The sequence below is a fragment of the Limulus polyphemus genome, unplaced genomic scaffold (genome assembly GCF_000517525.1).
Source record: "Limulus polyphemus unplaced genomic scaffold, Limulus_polyphemus-2.1.2 Scaffold648, whole genome shotgun sequence".
Lineage (NCBI taxonomy): Eukaryota > Metazoa > Arthropoda > Merostomata > Xiphosura > Limulidae > Limulus > Limulus polyphemus.
This window is the reverse complement of record NW_013666258.1, coordinates 338,694-366,264: the sequence shown is the minus strand read 5'-3', so window position 1 is coordinate 366,264 and position 27,571 is coordinate 338,694. Positions and strand designations below refer to the sequence as shown.

The following is a 27,571-nucleotide window of genomic DNA, read 5'->3' as shown; positions in this document are numbered from 1 at the left end:
ATGTCATCAATAAACAATTTAGGGAAGATGCAAAATGCAGTTATGGGAATAGCCACAGGAGTAGCCAAACTTTTTGTGACACCCTGCACCTTTGGTTTGACTTGAGTAACATTTCTAAAGGAGAAAGTATTCTAGTCAGCCAAGAACTACTCAGAGCAACTACCATCATATACTATATTAGCACTTTAGAGATATGACAATAATACAAAGACTGAAATTGATCAAGTCATGCCTTTGAGGCCAAGAAAGATGTAGTCGAAGTATGTTCAGTGGAAATAAGAAGGGTATTGATACAAATGACATTAAGCTAAACATAATGAAGACTGACAGCAAAATGTTAGTGGAACGATAAAATTGTTCAACACAGTCAAAATCATGAAATAAACGTATGTATATATGAACAGAGACTGACACTGATAATAGCAAGGGATGACTCCGTCAGGAACGACGTGACTGCATGGGTTGGAGCTGTGTGGAAAGTTGGGTATTTAGTGTTTGAATGGTCAGCGACCAAAACTGGGCACTAAAGTTCATTCAGAGCAGAATGTTGATCACTAACAGTAACGATCATGCAAAGATCATACGATCATACTCCTGATAGATTCATTCCACCTTATCATAAAATTGGAGACAAGTTTTGTCAAAAGAACATCAGAGACTTGAAAGCTCATCTGATAACGTTCTACATGGAAGTGGAGAGAGCGCAAGAGAATGGGGGTAATGACAGATCTTATTTAAATTAAATTGAATTAAATATTTAAACTAGAAACTCCTTGAAGAGGAAGGATAACCTGTCCCAAGATCGGTGCCAAACTGCTCAAGCGTAAAATAACAGTAGAAGCTATAAGATTAAAACAATTTTATTTACACTGGATACCTGATGTTTAAAATAAATCAAAAATAAAAAGTATGACCAATAGTTAATAATAATAGATTAAAAGTAAAAGAAGTTACTACCAGCCGATTTTCTCCTTGTGGTCGTTAGTTTGGAATTAGGGACGACGCACTACTCTTTGACACGTACAGACAAACTTGAGATGATGAAACTCCATGTTTGAAGGATATGAGTCTGTGCTTTGGCCAAAGCTAAACACTTCTAGCGTGTAAGCAAAAACTAGAAATGCATCTGATAACAAGGATATTTTTGGAAGATTTGTTTGTTTGCAGTTAAGCACAAAACTACACAAAGGGCTATCCGTGCTCTTCCCACCACGGGTATCGAAACCCGGTTTCTTGCGCTGTGTGTCCGCAGACATGTTGCTGTGCCACTGATAATGAGAAACTTTAGTGTTTAGTTGCAGTCAAAAAATGATGTTTTTTATTTCCGTCTTTACAAGAAATTTGATAATAAGTCAGCAAAAATATTAAGTAACAATAAGTATGAAAATATTAGAACTTGGAATGTTTCAGCAGTTCATTAGTTTCTATAAAACTTATCAAAACGTCCTTCAAGGCAAAAATAGCGCGCGAGAGAGAAGAGGGGTGTTCATGTCCTTTAAAATTTCGTTGTATGCTTTCGTATTATTATTTATAATAATACTTGAAATAAGTTAAATAAGTTTTGGAAGACATGTAACATATTTCTGTTTCTAGGTTATTACAAACGTTATCTGGTAAATAAGTGCATGCTATGAAGTCCTTCTAGATAATTATTTTCTTTAAATAAATTTACTTATATTGAAAACATAAGAGGTTTATATTTCTGCTTCTTCTTCAGTAAAAACTAACTTATTAAATATTGATGCTATTTCATTAAAAAGTCAATGCTTTAGTGTAGGCTTAAGTGTACCTGCCGAAAGGATCTTGCATCTGACAGAAAATAAAGAGAAAAGAAGCATAGGATGACTGTGTTGTTTCAGTTAAATTGTACTTTTTTCCCAGTTAGTTTGTTTTGAATTTCGCGCAAAGCTACACGAGGGCTATCTGCGCTAGCCATCCCTAATATAGCAGTATAATACTAGACGGAAGGCAGCTAGTCATCGCCACCCCCCGCCAACTCTTGGACTACTCTTTTACCAACGCATAGTGGGACTGACCGTCACATTATAACGCCCCCACGACTAAAAGGGCGAGCATGTTTGGTGGGAAGGGGATTCGAGCCCGCGGCTTTCAGATTGCGAGTCGAGTGCCCTAACCACCTGGCCATGCCGGGCCTTTCCCAGTTAGAAAATTGTGGACATTTTACAATAAAAGAACAAGTACTCAAACTAATAATTCGTAATTATGATCGAAGGAAGCTATGCAATAATAATTCTAGAAGTTGATATTTCTGTATACTGTAAAAAAAGGAAAATTGTGGACCACTTATACCTGTAAATTTCTTATTCTTATTATTAATCTTGCTTGTAGAATAAAATGATTACAATTGATATTTTCCTAAATCATCAGCAAAGCAGATGACGAAGTGTAGTAAGTTAATATCTAACAATCTATACAACTTGCAGAAAAATAAATTTTAATATTTTTCAACTTAGAAGTGATATAAACTACTTGTGTCTTAATTGATGCAATTTAAATCAGGTTGTCTTGGTTTCTTCTTCTGCCATATTTGTATCGTTACTAAGCTTTACTGTTTTTATTACATTATAGATTTATTTTCTTTCCACCAAAAATATAATTTAAAATATAATCTGTGATGTAGAGGCCTAATGCATTCCTTGATTCGCCGTACCCTCTTCTGTAAACTAAAGGACCTCTTATAATGGTAATGTGTATATAATATTTAGTGTATTTTTCAGTCCTTTTTAACTCACCATATTATAACCTAAATTAAATTGTGTAAATAGGCGAAACTACAGTCCACAGTAGAGGGTGCGGCGAATCAAGAAATGCATTAAGCCTCTATGTCACAGATGATATTTTCAATTATACCTTTGGTGGAAAGAAAAGAAATCTGTAATACAATCATTAAACAGTTGGTTCATTGTATAAAATCGGATCATAAATTAGGCGTAATGCCATAATATTATTCACCCACCTAAATTAATTTAGGCTACTATATGGTGAGTTAAAAACAACTTAAAACTCCATAAATATTTATTGTTGTTAATTTAAATCGAGCTATGTTGATTGCTCTTATACTATATCTTGAAACACCAAGAATAATGTGTATTCTTACAACAAGTATCTCTATCTCGTTACGTTAACTTTATAAACATTGTTATCATGTTTGTAACAATTAAGGCTTTAATATACCCAATACATTGCTATAATCAAGCAGAGATGATAAAGAACTGAAATTTAAAATACATTAAAATTTAAGTAACAAAACTACTGTTTTAAATAGCACTTCATAGCAATCAAAAATGAAAACTAGCAGGTGTTAATTTTAAACGAATTAGTTTTCTATTAAAACTTAAGAACAAAAAATGTACTTGGGCAACAGAATTAAATAAGTATTAATTTTATTTTTACTGATAAGGTTGCCAGTCACGTCTAAGATGTTTCTTGCTGCTACAGGAAAATTTGCAAATTACAGACTTACATGATTAGAATATATGTAGGAAAATAATATACCTATATATAGAAAGAGGGGTATGTAAATATGAATTTGAAGTGTTAAAATGCGGAAATACAGCAACCTGGATTTTAATTGGCTAATAGAATGTCCACTCTGGTTATTTTCGTGTTAACTTGTTATTCCTGATGTCTATAGATTGGCTAATTGATGTTACGATTATTCTCTACTGCATATAATATTAATAGAACAAAATTATTTGTAATAACTCTCATTAATCTATTGACAAATTGTGTCTTGTTACGTGTAGATAAATGACAGGACAGTCGGTACAAGATAATTACTATATTTTTATTTAGGGGGGGGGGAGGAGGACGGGATCCTTAACACGTACAAGTAAGTTATATAGTATTCTGTATGGTTTGATGGTAATTTACATAGTGTCTTTCATGGCTTGATGGTAATATACATAATGTCCTGTATGGTTTGATGGTAAGTTACATAGTGTCTTGCATGGTTTGATAGCAAGTTCCACAGTGCACTGTCGTATGAATGGTGTTAAAGTAAAAATTTCTACAAATACAAAATACTTTACTTTTTAGCATTAAGTTAAATAGCTAACAAAGTCTACAGAATACTCAGCCTTAGCTCTATTACTCTTTCTAGGTTCTATGATTCGTCTAAACATATATATCAAAGACTTTACCAGACTCATTGTATTATGTTTAGATTTGGCCATGTATCACCTTTCTGAAAACACTCCTGACACAACATGTTTATTGGTTGGGAAAATCGAGCACCTTGACAACAGTTCCACAGAAGTATAGAAGTATGCGTATCTGTGTCACAGCTCGCAATGTCACAAGTAGAACCAATGGTTTCTTATAACGTTGGTCATGGTTGACTTCTGTTCCAAGAGATGAAGTGATAAATATCAAACAGAGAATATATTTCTTCAGGGACCGTCTGCCAATCACTAGAACTGTACTTAAGAAGAGCATATTTTGTTTTTGTAAAACAAAACAACATATTATTAAATTTGGAGCTACCATTACCGTCCTATCTTCATGGAATAATTTGAAAATTATGCTTCAAACTTCCAAAATTTTCATATATTCATGATATAAAAATATAATCTTTACGCTTTTTTAGGTGTTATGGTTGAGCATTGAAATGCATAAGAAACACAGAACTCAGAGTTAAGTATTTGACCTTTCTTTTGGAGCCTTTATCAGAATTTCCGTCCTTAGTTTTTTTAAATAATCTACTTTCCTATTAGAGAAGATGAAATCGTATATTGATAAAATTTGAAGCTGATAGAAACCATTTAGTAAAAATATTTTAAAATTTGCATGTTTGTTGAACGATATTTAGACGAACTCAGACTCAGACCTGGATACCAGTGATTATAATGGAATAGGAAAGAAAGAAAGAAAATTATACATCATGACGTTCTAAATTATCTCCTAGCTACAGGTTTTAGTTCATATGTTGTCTCATTATGAGTTCCACTTCAGTATACTTTGAACAAGTGACAAAATGATATCTGTCGTCTGTATCTCTAAGAGCTAAAATGTCATTTCCCATCGAACTGTATAGAGGGTACCAAAGAAACGATAAGATATATGTGTGTATTATAAACGTCCAATGGCAAGGAACGTCTACGAGATATGGTTTGTAATATGTTGGTGGCAGAGCTTTCTGAAGTATGAGCTGTGGATAGAAATGTATTAGAACAGCTATGAATGGTTAAAAAAATATCTCGTTACATGGAGAACCATTAAAAGTTGAACAAAACATGCATTGTATATTTTACATGGAATTATACAATATCTTCTAAATATGCTCAAGTGTAAGGTGGAATATGTCACTTTTCTCTTAGAAAATATTACTTTTATAGACTAACATTTCGGTTGTTAACAATCTAAACTTGCTGAATTTTTTTTTTGTTTTCTTACAATCAATCAATAGTAATTGTCTATGATATTTCTTTTCTTGATCTTTAATGAAAGTGCCAGGTTCGCTATTTAATAGTTATGAGAACTTGAATAGTTTAGTATCATTTTAACGTACCTCAACATTTTAACAACGTCAAGAGTCTTTATACCCATTTATTTATTTGCAACTTACTTATCATGTGTATTCAGATGTACATTTTTCCAATATGCTCTCCGTCGCTCCCTATAAATAAGACACAGAAAATGCTTTCCCTCGACACAAAGATGAGATTATTTCTCTGATTTTCCGCTATTTGAAGTTGTCACATAACATGATAAATTACATTTTGCTCAACTCAGAAGTGGCCAAGTCAAAAGTAAAGTGTGTATGTATAATATTATAATAGCAGGGAATTTTTAGAAAGTATCAACTCAATAAAAATCTATATTAAATTGCATAAGTTTATTTTGTAATATTGGCAGAAAAATTTGGTTTCGCTTTATCTGATTTAAAGAAAGGTACAATTATTGCGGTGAGCTTCAAAAACAGGTAATCTTCACAGGAAATAATTTTCAAGGCTTCACTTTGAACAGATTCAATATAAAATTCAACTAAAAGCAACACACAGCAGTAATCTTTTAACTATCTCTCATAGGCGTAGTAATAAGAGGAGGATGGTGTCAACAGCCTCTAAATTTGTAAGCAGGGCAAAGTAGTTTTCTGCTCAGCAGAAAGAAGACAGAAAAGAAATTTAATTGAAACTTTCAACGTGAACGACACCTTATACTCAAGAGAACTCTACGGATCAACTTAGAAGAAAGACAATCAGTCAACATTACCCACTACTATATAACTATTTGAACCGAATAAAAGGGCTGACTGTCACTTATAACTCACTAGCAGAGTGTGTTCAGCAGTATCGCGCCTCAAACCTTGGACTGCACGATCTGTAGCATAACACACTAGTTACTAGGAGCCCCAAACGACAAACAAAAATATGACAGCGAAAAAGAGATTAAAAACTACACCAAACTATATAACATTTTATCCCTGATTCGTAAATAAAGTAGAAAAAAAAGACATTTTTTCAGTTCAATACGTTTAATACGGTTGTTTTTTCTTTGGTTTAAATTAATGTTTTACAGCGTAAATGATGTTAACATTTAAAATCTACAAAGATTGCCCAAGTTGTTCTAGCAACAAGAAAACAAGTGACATTTTTACAGTGAAAATAACTTTGCTACGTTTATGGTTCTTTATACAAAAATACACAGCTTCAACAGACATAATTTATTGTGTTAGGAGGTGAATTATTTTTTTCTCGTGAAACCACAAAACATTTTCTAACAGGTGCTGCCCTCTTTGTACACCCTGCCAGAGAGCGTTGTCACTGGGGCGATCCCTTTAACTTACTTTCTTATTTGTTTTGAATTTCACACAAAGCTACACGAGGGCTATCTGTGCTAGCCGTCCCTAATTTAGTAGTGTAAGACTAGGGGGGGTACTCTTTTACCAACATATTATAACGTCCACACGGCTGAAAGGGTGAGAATGTTTGGTGGGACGGGGATTCGAACCTGCGACCCTCAGCAAGCGAAGTCGGGTGCCCTAAACACCTAATCATGCCGGGCCTTCTAATTCCTGTCATCTAGCGAAAAGTTATTTCTATGCCTTTGTCTTTCTTGTGGTCCACTTATAATGCATCATCAGTATTGGTACATTGAAAATATATATAGAATAACTATGTACAATCATTGAGAAACAACACTTGCTCCTCTACACGAAAATTGGTTATATTAATATTAGGCAAACAGAAGTTTTCAACTATGACTTGCATTAGTGGACCACAAGAAAGACAAATGCTTAGAAATAACTTATATGAAAATTTCCCGAAAAAAACTGAGCACGATTCTTATAAAAAAAAAAGAGCTGCCTGAAATTCGAAAAAAACTCAATTGAGTAAAAATTTGGCCCTAAAAGCCTTGAAAAAAATTGTCAAAATGAAAGCCTAATTGTCTATAAACTGACAAGGCTGTTGTTTTCGACATTTAGAAATAGTGATCTAGAAATAAAAATAAAGGTTTCATTTCAAAGTAGAAGAAGCGATTCCAATAAAAATGTTTAACATTGGTATTGGCTTACGTTTGAAGAGAAAAAAGTAAAATGTTCCATTTGTTTTTTGCCTAGTTCCAATGAAGGAGTTTTGCCTGTAAACACATGTTATTTTTCTGCTCATCCCAAAGTACAGCATATTCACTAACAAATTAACAAATTGAAAATACAAAAATTTATATTCTTCTTTCTCATATGACTTTCCTCCCGTGTTAGTTTTATCACTACAAATAGAAAATAGGTGATTTAAAGGCGGATAAAATAAGTCAGGACTCTAACCATTTGTTTCCAATGAAAGATGTAAGTTCATTTCTATAGAGAACGTATTGATATAGTATACACCACCTGCATCAAGATTAATAGTTCCTTCCATTACTAAATATTTCACCAGACTACTTTATTTCATTTTTTTCCTTTGACATCTTTCTTTTTCCTTTCCATCTCAGCCACAACTGTGAATTTTGATCAGAAACTTAGAATACTTAGTTAAAATACATTAGTTATTTCAACCAGTTGTTTAGATATTACAGCTTAATAATCGAGACACTCCTTCAAAAACCATCATTCATTGACATATTGACTTCAAAACACCTTTAAGTAATTTATTTTAAGTTTTGTTATAGTTCACAGCACAAAAAAGTCTTGCCTATTTTAAAATCATAGATAGATTCCAACCTCAGATAAAATTGAAATGGGGATAATATAATATGTAAAACCCGATATAATAGAACTGAAATGGAATATATATTATTTAACTTTGAAAAATATTTTTAATGATATTGACGTTATTAAATAGCGACAGATTCCAATCGTTGTGATATTATTTTCCACACGAGTTTTTATAATTCGATAAGTTATAATTGCAATGGTGGAATTATTCAACCATTTCCTACGTATTTCTTTCTGGTGGTATGTCTTTGTTCTTCCTTCTTCACCTGGGTATCTATTTCTGTTCCTGTGCACGTTTCTTTCTCTTAAATCTACGATTGCAATCATGGTAGGTATATCATCTAGAATACCTTGTTCTATGGGTGATATTACATCAAATGATTTAAAAGAAAGTGGAGAATACAATTAAAACAATAGGATCAGAACAAAGTGGGGGATTGTGCAATCATTATGATAGGATCAAAAGTAAGTGAAGACTAAAGCCTCAGCAACAAAATCAGAATAAGTCGAGTGTTATATAATTTGAAACCTGTGCGCTGTCATACTCAGCGCATTCTGAAGAATTCACAGAAGTATTCCGTAGCTTTCAATAACAAAGTAATCCATGATCTCTGAATAGACTGAAATGTTTCATCTCTGTGTGTATCTGAGTTCCGACCTTTTTCTAATCATCCAGTCCAAAACTGGAGAAACTGTTGACAACCGGAATCTACTTAAGCTCATCTCAAGTTACGTAGAGAAAGTCTAGATTTTCAGTCTATCGCAAAGCTTTACTTAACAACATTTTACCGTTTTATTTATTTTTTATTTTGGTAGACCTTACTTTGTTTCTAAGTAAAGAGATATCAAAGTTTTCCTTGAAAACCCCACAGTTCCTATCCAATGTAGCAACATTTTCAGCAGACAAATTCTGCTACTCATAAAGTGCGTTTCTTGGAAACGTGACAGGGTTGGGAAATCTTTTATATAGAAAACGAGTTGACATTTTATTATAATTTCTAAGCAAGACAGGATGTTTATTCAATATCATAAGGAAGCATTTTGAAGCAAACTTGGTTAGATGGTAACATAACAATTTTAATTCGATTTATCAAACAACTTCTATTCTATATGTATTTTACGTTATAGTTTTTGTTCCTGAACATCCCATATTTTGCTCCTTTATGTCTGTTTTATTTTTTCGAGTGGATGTGTGTCTTCGTCTGTTTATACGTCTTTTGCATCTCTCTCTCTCTTCCTAAGTGGTTTAGTATTTCTTTAGGATCGTTGCTTATATGTGCTTTTATATCTTCCTCTTCTTCGTGTCTGCTATTTTTCTCTTCCTATGCGCCTGTGCATGTATTTATGCGCATCTCTATTTTCCATATGTCTTGTTGCTGTTTTTGTATTCATTTTGTTGTGTCTGTGGCCATGTATGCTCGTTTTTCTGTGTCTGAGTATCTTCTTCCTTTATGCTGCTGTGTCTATTTTTCTATATACCTCCTTCTCTTTGTGTTTCAACTCATCTCCCTCGTCTTGTGTGTTTCTTTATCTCTTTCTTCTTGTGTGTTTCTGCATTACCGTTCGCCTTCTTATTTTCATTTTGTCTTATGTGTTCCATATTAATTGTTCTACAACAAAACAGAATGATACGTCAGTTATTTTCTAGCTAAATAACACTCAGGATCCAGTGGCACAAGTGAATGTAAATGGTGACACAACAACCCCTGAACGGGACGCCAGGATATCGGTGTTTAACGTTCTACTATTAGATGTTACTAAATGTTGAGTTTGGTACAAGAATCAATTAAAAAATAAATTGTATTTTCTCAAGAGCACAATGATTAGGTACGAGTGAGACTTTAACCCGAAAATTTCCGATTTCAGATCCAAAGCATTAACCACTGGCTAGGCCGTCGTACGCTCTTCTGTAAAAACACAGTTCGATATGCATTATTTTTAAATAAATGACTGTTTAGAAATTAAGTAGTACACCTCGAAAAGCTAGGTCGATAGAGAAGCACTATATGGAGTCATTCATCTTATGTTAATAAGCTAGCACCTACGTTTTGTCAATGAAGATTTGTTTTATAAACCACTAAGACTAGTGTAAGCTCATTGTAAAAACATTTGTTTATGTTATGTCTATTTATTCAAGGCTTGGCATGGCCTGGTGGTTAATGCACTCGACTCGCAATGTGAGAATCGTAGGTTCGAATCCTCGTCACCGAATATGCTCGCCCTTTCAGCCATGAGCTTTTATAATGTGACGGTGAAGTGTTTGGGCTATCTGCTGTGTCAACCGTGGGGAATTGAAACCCGGATTTTAGAGTTCCAAGTCCGTATACGTACTGCTTTCACACCATAGAACATGACGGTCAATCCCACTATTCATTGGTAAAAAAGTAGTCCAAGAATTGGTGGTGGGTAGTGTTGACTAGCTGCCTTCCCTCTAGTCTATCACTGCTAAATTAGGGACGGCTAACGCAGATAACTCTCGTGTAGCTTCGCGCAAATTTTATAACAAATCAAAAACAAACTTTCATTCATTCATCATTCAATATGCTTTCCATTCACGTTAAATTCAGTGTATTTCGTTTTGAACGTTGTAGCTTTATTTTACGTGAACTCTAAAATCTTCCCAAAGCATCTTTCTGGAAGAAATATCAGAGAGAAAAAAAAAGCAATTTAAACTTCAATTGAACATCACTAAAGTTACCCAATAAAATATTCAAAAGAAAGGATTAAAAGTTAAGACATTCTCTTTTACACACCAAGGCCTTGTACAATATTTTAATTATAATAACTTCTTCCTGAATGTGATTATCTAATTACAAAAAGTTTACGGTTAATAACAACCTTACAATAAGTTTAACGGTGAAACGTCTATAAATTAAGTTTATAGTGAGCTATAAAAGACTGTTTTACTAAAACGAATGTGATACAAGGATAATAACTACAAACTAAAATAATGAACCTGCTATAGTCAGTCATAGAGTGGTTGTTGTAATCTATATCTAATGAAATACAGTATTTTTAGTAGGGTATTAAAGAACATTAAAGGGTGAAACATTTATTAAGTCAAGCAAGCGGGTGATCTAATCTGGACATATCATATTAAGTACCCTGCTACCGCATATCGATTTTTCTCAAAACATGTACAAAATGCATAACAACGGTTTACACTTAAACTGAGAAATAATATTATTAGATTTATATAATGTATTTTTTGTTCTACGAGATTAACAGTAAGCAAGACTTAGTACAAACACCAAAAAGCATAACAACGGTTTATACACTTTAACTAACGAATAATATTGTATTTGCATACTGTTGTTCTTATTATATACGAAAAGCAGTAAGCAAAACTAAAACATTCAGTATCGAATAATTTATTTTCTAAGATAATGTTGCGATTAAATTTTCGTCATCGAGAATTCTAAAGCTAGAACATGTATATAGTTATGTTGATTGTCGTTTTCAGTTTCATCATGCTACACTGTCGAACAGTTTTAATCATCATAACTATACCACCTCAAGAATCTATGGAGAACGATCACTTGTGGTTTTTCTAACAATTATTCGTTTGTTGAATTTCACGCAAAGCTATTCTAGAGTAATTTGAGCTATGAGTGATAAACTAGAGTGAAGGCAGCAGCTAGTCCGCATCGCCCTCCGCCAACTTTGGGCTACTCTAATCGAATAGTGCATCCACAGCTGAAAAGACGAGCATGCTTCGAACCCCCAAGTTAGCTTTCGAGTCGAGTGTCCTAACCGTCAGCCTATGCCAGCCCCCCCCCCTTAACAATTAAACCGACATTTGCTGAAGCTACAACCACAAATAATTTGTAAGGAAATGTGCAAAGCTGTTTCTCTCGAAACGTATGATCATAACATTTGGTTTGGAGTCTTGAGTATCTGTCGGTTCAATAAGTTTAGGTTAGGTTATTTTACGGTAATTTGGAATCTAGAATCACTTCCAGTTAAATTAGGCTAGGTTATTCTATGGTAACTTAAGATAAGTTAGAATCTAGAGTAGCTTTCTGTTAAGTTGGGTTCGGTTTGTGCTAGTATAAGCTAGAATCTAGAGTAGCTTTCTGTTAAGTTGGGTTCACTCTAGATTCTAGCTTATACTAGCACAAACCGAACCCAACTTAACAGAAAGTACTCTAGATTCTAGCTTATACTAGCACAAACCAGCTTTCTGTTAAGTTGGGTTCGGTTTGTGCTAGTATAAGCTAGAATCTAGAGTGACTTTCTGTTAAGCTAGGTTGCGTTAGTGCAAGTTAGAGTCTAGAGTCACTTCTGATTAGTAACTTACGTTAAGCTAGAACAGGATGGGTTTGGGAAAGTGTGTCAAAAAGGTTAGGTTACTATTGGGGAAAATAGCATCGAGAATGACTTTTGGTTATATTATTTTAGAATAAGGTAAAGTCTAAGGTGACTTTCAGTCAAATTAGGTTAGGGTATTTTATGGTAAGCTAGAAAATAACTTTTGGTTAAGTGGTTTAAGTTTTAGGGTAAATTAGAGTGTAGAGCGTAACGAATTTGTTATTATATATTTATTTTATTATCGAAGTTTGTTTAGATTACATTTACATTTTAAAAACATACATAGCTTGTAGTGTTAAATATGTGTTGCGAAACTTCCGCCTATTTTCCAAAGTTGTAGAGGCTTCTCGAGCGTAAGAATCAACAATATATGTGTGTACATAAACGCTTAACTTTGTATAGTTACCTAAAACTGAAATTTCTACAAAGCCTCTCAACACGCCTATAACTATAACCAATGCCACGCGCCAAAGAGACTATCAATTATTAGTTCGCTATAGTCAGTGTGCTATAAACTTCGGAAGCTATAACTGTGATTGTTATAACGCTTATCAATAGAAAAACTTGAGAAATTTGACCAGGAGCATTTACAAAGTTTGAACATTATAAATAATTTAACTTCAGTGGATTCACGTTGGACATTAGTACTTTTACGAAAACATTACCTAAGTTCAACGGTGGAAAAACTCAGCGTGTGTGGCAAAGGGCAAAGCTAGCTAGCTTCCCGTTAAGCGAATCGTACCTATATCAACTCGTAAACAACTCGCTCATCGTGAACCCTCGATAAGATATCAAGAAAGTTCCAGCCTAGAAAGTAGACTTTATATTGCTTGTAAGTTTCTGAAACCTTTGTTTATAAATCATTGTTTGTAATAACTATTTGTAATAACTGTTATTGTAAATTGTATTGTTGTGTGTATATTAAAACGTATTTGTGTTACAAAAGAAAACTGTGTATCAATCTTGTTGACGAATATCATAAACTGATTATATATCGGCATATATTTAAATAATAAATCCAAAGTACAATTTAACTACTAAATTTGAATTACCAGTTAACTTAATTTCAGACCATTTGAAATTCTAATAAGTAAAAAGAGTCAATTTTGATTAAGTTAGATTAGGATATTTTATGGCAAATTAAGAGTCTATAGTAGCTTTCACTTAAGTTAGGTTAGGCTATTTATGGTAAGTTAGAGAATGACTTTTGGTTAGGCTATTTAAGAATAAATAAGTAAAGCCTAGAAGGACTTTCGATTAAATTAAATTAGGCTAGATTGTTTTATGATAGCTAGAGTGGCATTCGGAGAGGTAAGTATAGATTAGATAATTTGTTTAGGATAAGTTAGAGTCAAAAGTGACTTTCTGTTAATTATATTAGGCTAAGTTGTTTTAGGGTACGTTAGGCTAAATTAGTATAGGTTTGGGAAAGAGTGTGAAAAATTTTATACTTAACGTAGCTTGAGATTTATTATATTCTCTGTATTTGTATCTTGTGTAGAAACACGTTGTTTATATGCATCATGTAGCTCCGATTGTATACGCAAAGCATAATGGGTGCAGCATGAACAACAGAACCATGAGTATTTATACTAAAGAACGCGTGGGAGGAGTATGATGAAAAACAACAACAATTTTTCTTCAAGGGCTGAGTAATATCTGGAAATAGCCGCACCCCCAAAGCTACAGTAAATAAACTTGAAACGCTTTCCACTGAAGCTAATCTGGACCTAATTTCTCATGAGATTAATATAGGGCTCTCCTGGTGTTTCCTATTTATATATTTTTATTGTTTATACGAATCTCGCGTATATTTGTTGGGCTGATTCGAAAATAATATTGTTGTTTGGTTTGGACGAAGAAGTAAGGCTTTGTTTGAAAGTCTATTAGGTTCTGTAACACAACAAGTAACACATTTCTCAGCTTCTTGGAATGTCTCTTCTAGTTCTCCATCTAAATGAAAATAATCATTACATCGAAGTCTTTTATTCACGGTTATAAGCAAATTATGAAAATGTTGATACTTCTACTTTATCTCAAGTTATGCAATAATATTTAATTCTTTAGAATAATTAAATAAATCGAAACTACATGATTACATTTTAAGCAATTATAGATTTCCATTGTATTTTTTTTAATAAACTGTTAGTAGAAAATCATGTACATTTTGTATGTTCAACAAAATGTTACCAAATTATACTTCCATACATTAATAGCCAATTAGTTAAATACTAAATTCAAAATTACGTAAATGAAGTATTTTATTAAATAAATAAAATAATTATAATTTTTTTTAAAAAAATACGCAAAAGCACGAGGATATTATTATTTGAACAAGGCGAGATCGCTGAAAGTTAATTTTCTTGCCATAGAAAAAAAAATCAGTGAAAAGATTCAACCTATTATCTGTGATATTTGTTTAAAGATAAATGTATGAGCTTCTGGTAAACATTATAATCGTTTTTAAAGTGATTTTAAGACGGATGTTGTTGTTTACTTAGCGTGAAGCTACACTATGAAGTTACATGCACTATGTACATGGAAAGGAATTGAGCCCCCGATTTTAGCGTTTTAAGTTTGTAAACATATCGTTAACCCACCGAGCAGCGTTAACATGTTCTCCTCTTGATTAATACTAAACATAACATTATTAGCTGGGTTAACTATGTAGTTATGACTGGTTTAGCATTATTAAATAGGATTACTTAATGGTGTATTAATCAAATAGATACATCAATTTTCTGTGCACTAAAAATTGAACAGGTTGCTCTAATCTTCACGTTATTTTTCGCATAAGAATCAATAGTGATCTAGATTAATAAAGTTGCATGCTAAAAACACAGTTAGATTTATAAATATATATATATATATTTGATGATTTTTCTTCTATAAGATATTTGCAGGCACTTCATTCTCAAAATTAAATGTTTTATGGTCCTACCTTATCAATCGACACATAGTTTGAATTTTTTATCAGTTTTGAAATCCCGCGTTACAATTCAGGAGGTCCAAGGTTTCTTTCAATACGCTCCCGAAAACGATCCACACTTTTAAGTTGGATGCAGAGTGGTTTTCAATTCTGTTACTTAGTTCGAAGCCGGACAAAGCCTTTGTAGCAGCGGGTGCTATTGACTGACTGCCTTCATTTTGGCTAGTAGTTTAAAATTAGGGAAGACACCTTATGAGATACATGGGATAACCGGCTCAATAACAGACCTCAAGGTTTAACTATCTATGTTCCTAATTTTAAAACTGCTCATCAGAGGGATGGTAACCAGTCAACAGTACTCGACATCCACAGGGATGTTCATAACCAAACAATGGGATTAACTTTTGCTTTTGTACGTATCCACAGCAGGTGTGTCAGACGTGTTTAGTGGCATATCGGGGCTCGAATCTTGGACCTTCGATCCTCAGTCCGGCACGATAAAACTAAATTATGCTGGATCACTTGGATGAATACTGAAATATGGATGTGAATTTATACGTATGCATTAAGTTGTCATGAAGGTTTTTTAAAAGTATGTATACAGTATTGGAAATAATTACGAATACGGTAAAGCTAAAAGGATATAAAAGGCAAATACTACAGGTAGGCCTCTCTTTTATCGTGCAAGGATGCAGTGCACCAGAATATGTATTGATATTTTACACTGCCGTTCAACCAATCAGGACAAGCCACAACTGTATAAAGCCGATAAAAGTACAAACACTTATTCTATGCCTAGAAGTAGTTGCAATGTGTTGTCTGAGTCAGGGTTCTTAGAACTGAAAAAACATATTATATTAGCATAGAAATAAAAGTTTTGGTTGGTCAAAGATACTTCATGCAAGAAATTGAGGTAAATCTCTACGGTTTATTAGGAGCTGTATGCCAGACTTTAAAGAGGGTGGAACTTGTACTATTAATAATAGAAGTGGTCGAGGCAGAAAACGTATAAACTAAGTGACGTTATTTACCTAAGGGTAGGTTGTTAACAAGGTAATCATATTTTTATAAGATACATTTATCTCTTACATTCACAATTCATATTTTCTTTAGTGGTCTCTTCATCTTAGAGACACGATTAGAAACAAAAAAGTCTCCTGGTGGGACAGCGGTAAGGCTACGGACTTACAACGCAAAAATCAGGGTTCGATTCCAGTCGGTGGACACAGCAGATAGCTCGATTTGGCTTTCATATGAAAAGAAACACACAAAAACATATATTGTTCTTAGTCGAGTAAGAATAATGCAATGATATTGTTTATTTGTCCTACAGCTTTAGTTTTAAAGTTGTTAGTTTTTAGTCATTCACGTCCACAGCACACAGGCCAACTTTTAGGCTATTCTTGTCTGACTGAATAGTGACACATCACCATCACCTTTACAACACATCCACTAACCCAAAGTGGGGTAATGGGAATCTCAGATCCTTAATCCGGCATCCTACCTAATAAGATAGTATACTTTAATAGCTTTTCATACAGTGTACCTAGAGTAAATATTTTATTTGGACCTTTCGAGCCTTACATCAGATGATGTTCAAAGATCATTTCTTTGAAAACCCTCTAACACTTCTCTAAAGAAAGTGAAAGCCACTTATTCTGGTTTTGCCGAGAAGATGATTATATTGGCAACACCATGAGGCAACATAAACAGTGGGTTTAAACTGTTCTTTTTATTTTTTCTTAAATAAACAAGGTTTGGATACTATCGTACACCATATATATCTCTGCAAATATATTGCACATAAAAAAAGATATATATCGCCATACTGTATGGAAATGAACAATCTTATCTTCCTATTAAAGAAAAAAGATTTTCAGATAAAGAAAGGATATGAAACTTTTGATAAGAAAAAGGTCACTGGGATCATTTTACCGTCCAATCCTCACTTTTATGTTGGGCAATTACTTTTTAAAATGCTAAACAGATTGCGTTTTATCTGAACTTTTTGTAAAGAAGTACGAATATAAACTGAGGATGACATTTTCTGTAAACACTTTAGTTGAGATTTAACGATATCAAGATGGAAAAAAGTATTTTAAATTAATATTAGACGATATCATGATGGAGAAAAAACTATTTTAAGTTCAAATTAGACGTTACCAAGATGCAGAAAAATAGTGTTTTAACGTGATTCACCATAAATTGGCATTATCTAGTGTTTTTGATTTTATTTTTAAGAGAGGTAAGCTAAGTAGGCAATTCACATTGCATAGATCTGATAAATTCTATTTCTAGATAAACATTGCATAATAACCTTGAGCCATTTCAGTGGTATAATTATTTTTCTGTTTGTTACCATTGGTCAAAGAAAAATTATTAATTTAATTTTCAGGCTGTGTGTTTGTTGCTTGTTCATCGTAACAAAATTATTAAATCGTCAACTTCTTTGCAGCGTTACCAGTGAGTGAACAGCCAATTTGCTGGTTTTAATGCATTATTCACTTTGAGAAAACAGTCCTTCAGTTTTTCCGAAAGACGATATAGTTATAAGGACAATTATAAAATATTGAACACTCACAACTTCTGAATAGAAGATCTTGTACTGAACATTTATCACAATCACATTTGAATAAAAGGCCATATACACAGCATTTCCCAGTCACACCTCAATTGAAGGCCATTTTAAGTACAGCAGTACTTAATAGTATGGATCAACAAGATTTCCAGATAATTCACGCGCCGAAAAACCACCCTATCGAAATTCCTTGGAAAAAATTCGACATTCAAAGTATTGGTTGCGCTAGGTACGATACGTTATGCATATATATACTAATAATACGCTGAAAAGGTCGCTAACATTTCCGGTATAACAATTCAAAAATTTCTAAACCAGCAACTTTTTCGTCTACTACCTACCTACCTGATCGTGTTAGCGGGCTAGCGCCTAGACAGCTCGGACTATCGCTACAAGATGTTTCCAGCTTACTTGACTGGTCTGTGGGTATCCGCTTTTAGTATTCCGATAAAAATCCATATATATATATATTTACAGGTATAATATCAACCTTAAATATATCATGCACGTACTTAAATATCTTTTCAACCCAATTCAACCTAACGGATGGCGCTACATATTGATGGATAGACATGTGACAGTTTCTAAAGGTAAAATATATATTTTATACAGGTATAACATAAAAAGAAAACAAACAAGGTTATTAAAAATTATCAATTTTAAAATATAGTAGGGATCCTGCTGTAAAAAGTAATGAAACAAGAATTAAAACCGTCGTGACAAATTTATCAAATTTAATCCTTATTTTGGAAGTTTCATACACTTATCCATTGGCCAAAGTAAGGATTATACTACTGTATATAGAGCATTTACCACGCACAAAAACTTCAGTAAATAATTAAATACATTTAGTGCAAAATATTCTAAACAGAAAACCATATACAAAGAATTTAGCACACACATTGCAATACAAGACTATATAAAGAACATATAGTCATACAAACACACCATTATAACAAACTGTATACAGAGCATTTAGCAAACACGCACATTTCGAAAAGAGACCATACAGAACATTCAACACACATCCCACAAAAGAACACATAATAAAACACGTTCCCCGCGCACTTCAAAAGAGATGACATCATAAAACAGTTTAACACACGTCTCTCTCAACTACCTCCATTTCAATAATATTTTTAAAGTCATACGTTTGTTATAAGATATTCAAGATAATATGTTTTTACAATAAATCCACATTGTAATGAAAATATAAATAAATGAACCTGAAATTATATATAGTAATGTTCATTGACCTTCTCCTTACTCACGAATATTGTTATTTACTTTTGAATCGCATTCCTTAAGTATCGTCATTATCCTATCAAGTGTTGTTAACTAGCACATTATAGGCCACACGAATGCATCCAAACACTGTGTGTGGTCTTTTCCACGCTTTTTATCGACCACAATGTCTATATTACACATGGTCATAGTTTACATCATCGTTGAGCTGGCGTTTCTTGACGAACAAATATATATAAAGATTAAGTACATTATATTAAACGATTTTGGAGTCCCACCACGTCACCGCGTCCGGCTATGCTCTAAATAACGACCGTACATTTTGACAATAGCCCTGCAGTGTAGTTTCCATTGCAAAAGGCTCGGTCAGAAGGCTGTAATGATAAAAGCACACTCTTCCTCCGTAGAAACTTATCTCTATGTACAATTCAGGCAGATTAAATATATTCTAATTATTTCTTAAATACAAGAACACAAAAAATAAATGAAAAATTGCTCAAGTTTTAAACATTTACTTATTTTTAACTCCATCATTAACCCTTAAAAAGTAAAAAAGTCCACATCTACTCTTTATGTCTTTTTAGACATTTGTATCCGTTATGAATTTTGTTAGGTTAGCGAATCTGATAGACAATATATTTCTACATGTTATAGATATATATATAAATATATATACGGGTTCTTCCCTTGCAGGCATCACTAAAAAACAATATATATACTTTCAATATTCCACATCTTGATTTTAGTCTTGGCATTATTTGTTTATTCTTGTTACTACAATTTTGTAAGAACTTGTTCTTAAGAAAAGAAATATATAAACTTTGCCTTAAAATATTCGTGTGTCTGTGAATTTGTCTTTTTAAAAATGGGTTTTCTTATTGTTGTTTTGATAACATTTTCCATGTGATATAGACAAGCAAAATAATAAGTATTATTAACAGTGTTTATTATTGGGGTTTAAAAGGCGCACATTTCTATAATGAGTTTATTGTGTTGATTATTATAAAGTATTTTAAAAGCCATTAGGTTGTAAATTTAGTTTCCTTATTGTATTACTGTAATAATCCTATTGTATTATTGTAACCTTACAATAGGTACTTTCTATTCTTCGTATTTTGCTTTTAGCATTTTAATATAAAGGTTTTATTATATTAACCCGATGTTAAAAATGAAAACGTTTGTTATGTGAAGTACATTTCCTACAAAGCAAACAATTCTCAACGTAATCAATTCTGCGGTGGTTGTGATTTTGCATTGGTAATTTTTAAGAAGTCCCTCTTGGTAAGGTGTATATCAGGTACCGGCTTCCATTGAGATCCCTCTTTCTAGACACAGCTGTCTATACGCCATACTGTAACTTCAAGAATTTAAGCAAAACCAACTGTCGTCAAGGAAACTTTGTAAGAAAAGTTGTTAATGTAAATTAGCGATGGAGAAAAAGTGTCGTTGACTATAAAGTCATAACGAGTTTCAGATTGTAGTCAATTAGAAATCTATGCAGATATAGTTTCAAATATAAATCAGCAGTAGAAAGAAACTATACTTAACTGAAAATGTTATAGAGATTTTAAAGTAAAAATATATGAACATTTTTAATGTAGTATAATTTGAATTATTTGTACGTAAACAAAATTTTCTCGTTATTTTATGGAAGTGGTAACTATTTATAACTTATATATTTATTGAACAAAACGAAATAAAACAGGTTAATACATATTTTAGTGTTAGCAAGCATTCTAAGAAAACATACATTGTAGTAATTATTGTACCATGATGCATAAAAAGTTCCAGGTTTAAAATGTATGATTTTGTCCCTTGAATTTGTAACCCGGCTCTGGCATTTCAACAAAATAAAATTTATTAACTAATAATTTCAGCACAAAGTGCGTATAAAAGCAAACAAAATTTGTAGTTTTAATTTTATAGGTTTTACATTATCCATATTTTACATCTATTTATTGTTTATTTGAAATTCGATTAAGAAGATAGATATTAACTGACCTGTCTAATCCAATGACCGTTAGTGTGAAGACACTAACTATGACTGAACAGTGCTGCATGAACATCACAATTGGACAGAAAAACGGCTCGAAGATCCAACGCCCAAGCATGAAGTCTGTGTAGGTGAAAGGGATAGAAAATGTCGCCATTGTGATGTCAGAAGTTGCCAGGTTGATGAGGTATGCCCGTAAGTCACGGGAAGACTTCTTTCCTAATGTTAAGACAACAATGACCGTGAAATTCCCGCTTAAAGCTAGGAATGCAGTCACAGAATATAGGATGATTAAAAATATCTGTAAGTCCGGGCCCAAGGCCTCCAACTGAAGTCCGATATTAGAAATATTACTGTAATTTACGAAGTTGCTAGGATCCATTTGGGAATTTGGCATGAATCGAAAGAGAAGCTGGAAAGAACAGCTCAAAAGCTGTTTAAGTAATTCTTTACTGATCTTGTTTAGAATAAGGAAACTATTATATATGTGAAAAAGGAATAAGAACTTGAATTTGTAAAGTATTTTTTAAACCTAATTACTGCTTCCGACTTAGTTCGGGACCTAGCTGTTGCTCCTGGTCAGCTGCTTTTCGATTGGCAACTTGTTAGTGTTTAACTTTGAGGTAGCTAGCTCATCACTCGAACTGCTACAGCTCTGATCGTACTGCGCGCGCAGGTAACACATACTTTGTATTGGAACTCCGTTTTTAGCAGAAATGAAAACGACAATTCACGATGTTTTCTAACAGATATTGCAAGAAAATGTATCTCATAAACCTAGAACTATCGGTGCTTAAAAAGCACTGAGTATTCGTTGTTTGTGCTAAAGCTTTAATACAAACTCTCCAAGGAATTGCAGGTTAAATAATTTACTGAACGAATATATTTTTTCTGTAATTGGACTAGACATTTGAATGTTTTTAACATTTAATGAACTGTTAACACTAACCCTTATGAAATCCAGAAAACAGATATTTACAGACACTTCTTTAACAATAAATTACATGTTAACATTAACCTTTTAGAAATCAAGGGAGTAAATATTTGTAGACATCTTTTAACAAATAATGAACTTTAACATTCATCCTTATGAAATCCAAGGTGTACATATCTATAGAATTTTTTTTAACAATTAATGAAATGTTAGCATTAACACTTTTGAAATCCAAAAAGTTCTGAAAAAATTTGTTTATTTTTCTATATGTCTATCTATTTATCTGTTTATTTCTGTACATATCTATCTATCTAAGATGGAAAGCTCCTAAAAAAATTGAATATTTTTTTTAATAACAAGGACTTTATCGCTAAAAGTCTGGGTTATTTGGTGAAATCTATAAGTTAGAAGTGGAATTCCTTAATATTTCACCATCAAGCTATAATAACGGTGGTGTACAAACGGATTAATGTTGTCACGAAATAACTGCCTCACAGTGGCACAGCGGCACGTCTGCGGCTAGAATCCGGGTTTCAATACCCGTGGTGGGCAGAGCACAGATAACCCATTGTGTAGCTTTGTGCTTAATTACAAATAAACAAACAATAAAATAAACGAAATAACTAGAAATATGATCCAGATCTTGTGATCCAACATATGTTCTAACTAAAGAACTAGATTTGAAGATTACATCTTATAAACAGACTTTGCAAAAACAGTTAAGAAAAGCCTGTATATTACTTTTCAAATACGACCTTAAGCATGCATTTAGAAAACACTGCAAATTTGGCCGCTCGCTTAACCGTTATAGAACTCCAGTATGCATAACAGAATAATGCCCCAGCCTATGCCAAAGAGACGATAGTTCCAACGAACATAATAACGAAATGATACCAATCCTACATTTCAAAGATAATAATCAATTTTATTATGTGTATCGCGATACAATGGTTAAAAATGAGAAATAATTGTAGTTTTCAGGTAACGTGTATTGTGAGCCACTGGTCTCCAGGAATTTTAACGAAAAATACTCTGAAGACAGCTCTTGAATTTTTGTTGTGTATATATAAACTTAAAAAGTGAGGGTAAATATAATCGAAGACGCTGTTACCAGAAAACTGGATAACAAAGTTGAGTAATTTTCTAATTTTTAAACTCTGTATTTCGCTACTGTTTTCAAGCAATGTGAAAAAGGTCCCCAGTCATCTAAAATGAAAACACAGATTAACATTTGTATTAAAATTATGGCCCGGCATGGCCAGGTGGTTAGGGAGCTCGACTCGCAATCTGCGGGTTGCGGGTTCGAATCCCCGTCACACCAACATGCTCGCCCTTTCAGCCGTGGGGGCGTTATAATGTGACGGTTAATCCCACTATTCGTTGGTAAAAGAGTTGCTCAACAGTTGGCGGTGGGTGGTGATGACTAGCTGCCTTCCCTCTAGTCTTACACTGCTAAATTAGGAACGGCTACCGCAGATAGCCCTCATGTAGCTTTGCGCGAAATTAAAAACACACATATATTAAAATTACAGGTCTTTACATTCAAATGAAGCATTTTAAAAAGCATTATTAAAGCAGATTAAAGTTGTTCAAAAAAAATCAAGCATTGATTATTCAAAATTGCAGGGGTCACGTAAACAATAGTTATATAAACACCGTGCTAGATGGCAGCACGTTATAATTAATATTACATAAGGATAACCCTTTTTATAGAAGGGGACCGTTTTACATAACTTTCTCCGACTGCGTTAAAATTCAAAGTGGTTATTCCCCAGATATATGCCAGAAAAGCAATTGCATGATAAGCTAATCATTTGTGTAGGGTTAAAGCGAAACGAGGAAGCTGACAAACTTGTAAGAGAAGCCTCTTTATCAAATACTGCACAACACTACTGACAGAATATCGACCTCCTCTGCACTAGGAAGCGAAAGCGGCATCCATGAAAGGTCTGACATTCAGTGAGAATGAGACTGCTAGTAAACAAAGTACTGCATGTTGTAGCTAGGAAAAGCAAAAGATTGGGAATCAATACCCTAGAATACAGTTAGAAGATTACTAATATCATCAGTAAAGGAGCCATCCTCAACTTGAGGGATCAGTGCCTGTCGGTGCAACCTCTGGGGTTGTTATCTAGTACTCTACCCAACTACCCTTATTGGCTTTTATTTATATATTTATACAAAAGTGTTTGTTTGTAGTTAAGCGCAAAACTACACAATTCACTACCTGTGCTCTGCACACCACGGGTATTGAAACCTTGTTTCTAGCGTTGTAAGTCCGCAGACAAATATACACAAGATATATATATATAACAGTCTATAATTAGCTGAACAAACATTGGCTTTGGCGAATTTACTGAGGCTATAAGTATGATACGCGACTCAGTAATTATGAATCTGAATGATGAACTGTTACCATACTTTTAAATGGTGTATGGTTGTTCTCTATTATTAAATTTAGGGACTATTTTAATAATTTCATCTTATAAAACCAATAGTCATCACTATTAGTTGGGTGAGTTAATTTGGGTAACTCTTTTGAACAGTGTTAGAACCACTAGTCCTCAGAATTAAATTGGGTAAGCATTTTGAATTTTTACTATTCTAGAACCTTGTGTCATTGGTATTTGATTAGTATATAACTAGTGAACTATTTTGAGCCTTTACTCTTCTAGAACATATTAGCTGTCAATATCAACTTGGATAAAATTTTATACATTACATCTTCAGGAACCATCAAAATCAATATTGAACCTAATAAAAATTTTGAACATCAAGTCTTATAAAATCATTCGTATTCGATATTACACTGAATATATTTTGAATATTGCACCGTCTAGAACTTCCATTCATCGTTATAAAGCACTGTAACCCATGTATACTTCATATTTGAGAACCACTAGTCATTGAGGTTAAATTGAATAGCTATTGTGAATACTTCAGCTCCTAGAATCACCAGTCAGCGATATCAAATTGAGTAATTATTTTGAGCACTTACTTTTCTAGAACCATTAGTCAACAATATTTGTCGGGGTAACCATTTCGAGCAGTTACTGATCTAGAACTAGAACAATCAGTAATCACTATTGATAAAATTGGGTAGCTATTTATAATGTTTACTCTTTCAGAAGTATCAGCCATATATATTAAATTAACTAGTTTAGACACACTATAGAATTGGGTAACTATTGAGTAGTTATTATAAAACAATTGTGAATAACCAAATCATCAAGTAATATGACAACTATAGGTGATATATAGTCTCAGTGGAATGAAATGTATGATAATTACGTTTTGACATTATTTGCTTGATTTATTTATTTTTATTTGATTTATTTTTGAAATGGAAAATGTTAGTACAGTCAGATTATAAACATGTGTTTAGATCGGGAATTTATAATTTTTAAAAAGAGGGTATATATTGTATGTAATGGGATTGAAAAACAAAGGAATATGGATTAAGTTGGAACACCAGGACTAACCAGAAAGAAACCCACAACAAATCGTGCCCCGTTTGTGGTAAGGAAAATGCAGTGTGTATAATCAACATGGATCTCCGCCTCGAAACGAGGCCAACAGGGTATGGGTTCCCATATGTAAGACTTCTGGTCATACCTTCATTTCAACCATCGCATACCTCAAACAGTGGGAGAATGAAATTGACATTTATGCTTTTTTCCTACAAAGATAGGCCCGGCATGGCCAGGTGGATAAGGCGCTCGACTCGCAATCTGAGGGTCGTGGGTTCGAGTCCCCGTCCCACCAAATATGCTCGTCCTTTCAGCCGTGGGGGCGTTATAATGTGACGGTCAATCCCACTATTCGTTGGTAAAAGAGTAGCCCAAGAGTTGGCGGTGGGTGGTGATGACTAGCTGCCTTCCCTCTAGTCTTACACTGCTAAATTAGGGACGGCTAGCGCAGATAACCCTCGTGTAGCTTTGCGCGAAATTTATAGCAAGCAAACAATTCATATAGTAATTCAGGAGAGTAAAAATAAAACATATAAATGTAATTAATTATTTTTGAAAGGAAAGAATTTCAAACTATAACTTGACTTCTAGTTAGTGTGATAGCTTTCTGTCATGTGCATAATTGTTCGTTTCTTTATCGAAAAACATAGTCTTCAGCCCTCAATAAGACGTATAAGAGCATACAAGTTTCGGTTCAGTGATTTGAGATTTTAAAGGACAAAACTGCGCGATAACTTAACTTTATTAACTGGTATAATATACTTCTGTAATAATTTTTACGTTGGATATTCTTCTCAATTTGTTTCATTTATCTGGTCAGTACTCCTTATCTTGAATAAACAAATACTAAGACATAAACTGTGAATAGAAACAATTAAAAGGTTTACTTATGAATTTTCAAAAACTGTTCCACAACAGAAATAAGAAATAAATAAATCGGATGCAAAACAAAAGCGTAAGTTTCACAAAACCTGATTCAAGCATTCTTCTCGTGTGATGCTGACTATCTTTACTTTACTTTGGGCTAATACAAAGGAACATTAATACCATATAATTTGAAATACAGCGTAGGCAGTCAATTTACAAAATTGAAAGTAAAATCAAACTAATTGTAAGTTGGTATTAGCTGAAATAACCTTATTCTTAGACACAAATACACTGTTTGCTGCAGGTTGAGATAATATGCCTTAAAGTTGCCCTCTTTTATATAAAGAAAAACAGCTTATATACATCAGAAAGTTGTCTAAAATTGACCTTTAACATTTCTCTAAGAGGAAACAGTGCCTTTTATTAATTAACTAAAGCCAACTCCATTCTACTTCTCAATTAGGCCTTCTGGATAATTTCTATTTAGTAAAAACATTTCTAGTTCATTTAACCTGCTATTTCTTTTTTCTTTATTGCTAACAATCTGTACAATTTTCTTTGCTAATGTATATGAGATATTTATTTTGACGTGTTTAGAGTAGTTATTTCTAAAATCTAAACAAGCGTGGAATTGGTAAGTTTATAAAAAAATATATCAGTTTTTAAAGAATCATTGTCAGATATTTCAACCAATATATCTAAGAAGTGTATAGATTTATAATACTTTTCAACAATAAATTTAATGTTTGGATTTAAATAAATTAAAATTTGACTAAAATTAATCCGATTTAAATCTTCCTTCTAGCCTCCCGTGGTAAGTCTACGGATTTACAACGCTAAAAATCAGGGGTTAGATTTCTCTCGATGAAAAACACACAAACACACTCTTCCTTCCATATAATAAAACAATCATTAATGTATCCGATCCAATGCGACATCAAATAAGAACAAACATTTGACTGCATTCTTTGGTCAACAATAGTATATATTTTCTGTTATAAGATTACTGAAATAGTATAGGAAAATGCCATTTTTATACCCATTGTGGTTCCTTTTACCTCAACACAG

The 27,571-nt window shown here is 33.1% G+C and overlaps 1 protein-coding gene across 1 annotated transcript in view; it reads right to left on the bottom strand.

Moving 5' to 3' along the window:
* The window catches only part of LOC106459687 (RYamide receptor-like), a 53,831-nt gene that overhangs the window by 22,774 nt on the left and 3,486 nt on the right, over positions 1-27,571 (bottom strand). The window contains exon 2 of the mRNA XM_022386217.1: positions 21,241-21,451. Within this exon, the coding sequence (XP_022241925.1) occupies positions 21,241-21,389 (149 nt within the window). The 5' untranslated portion in view covers positions 21,390-21,451. The remainder of the gene's footprint in view (positions 1-21,240; positions 21,452-27,571) is intronic.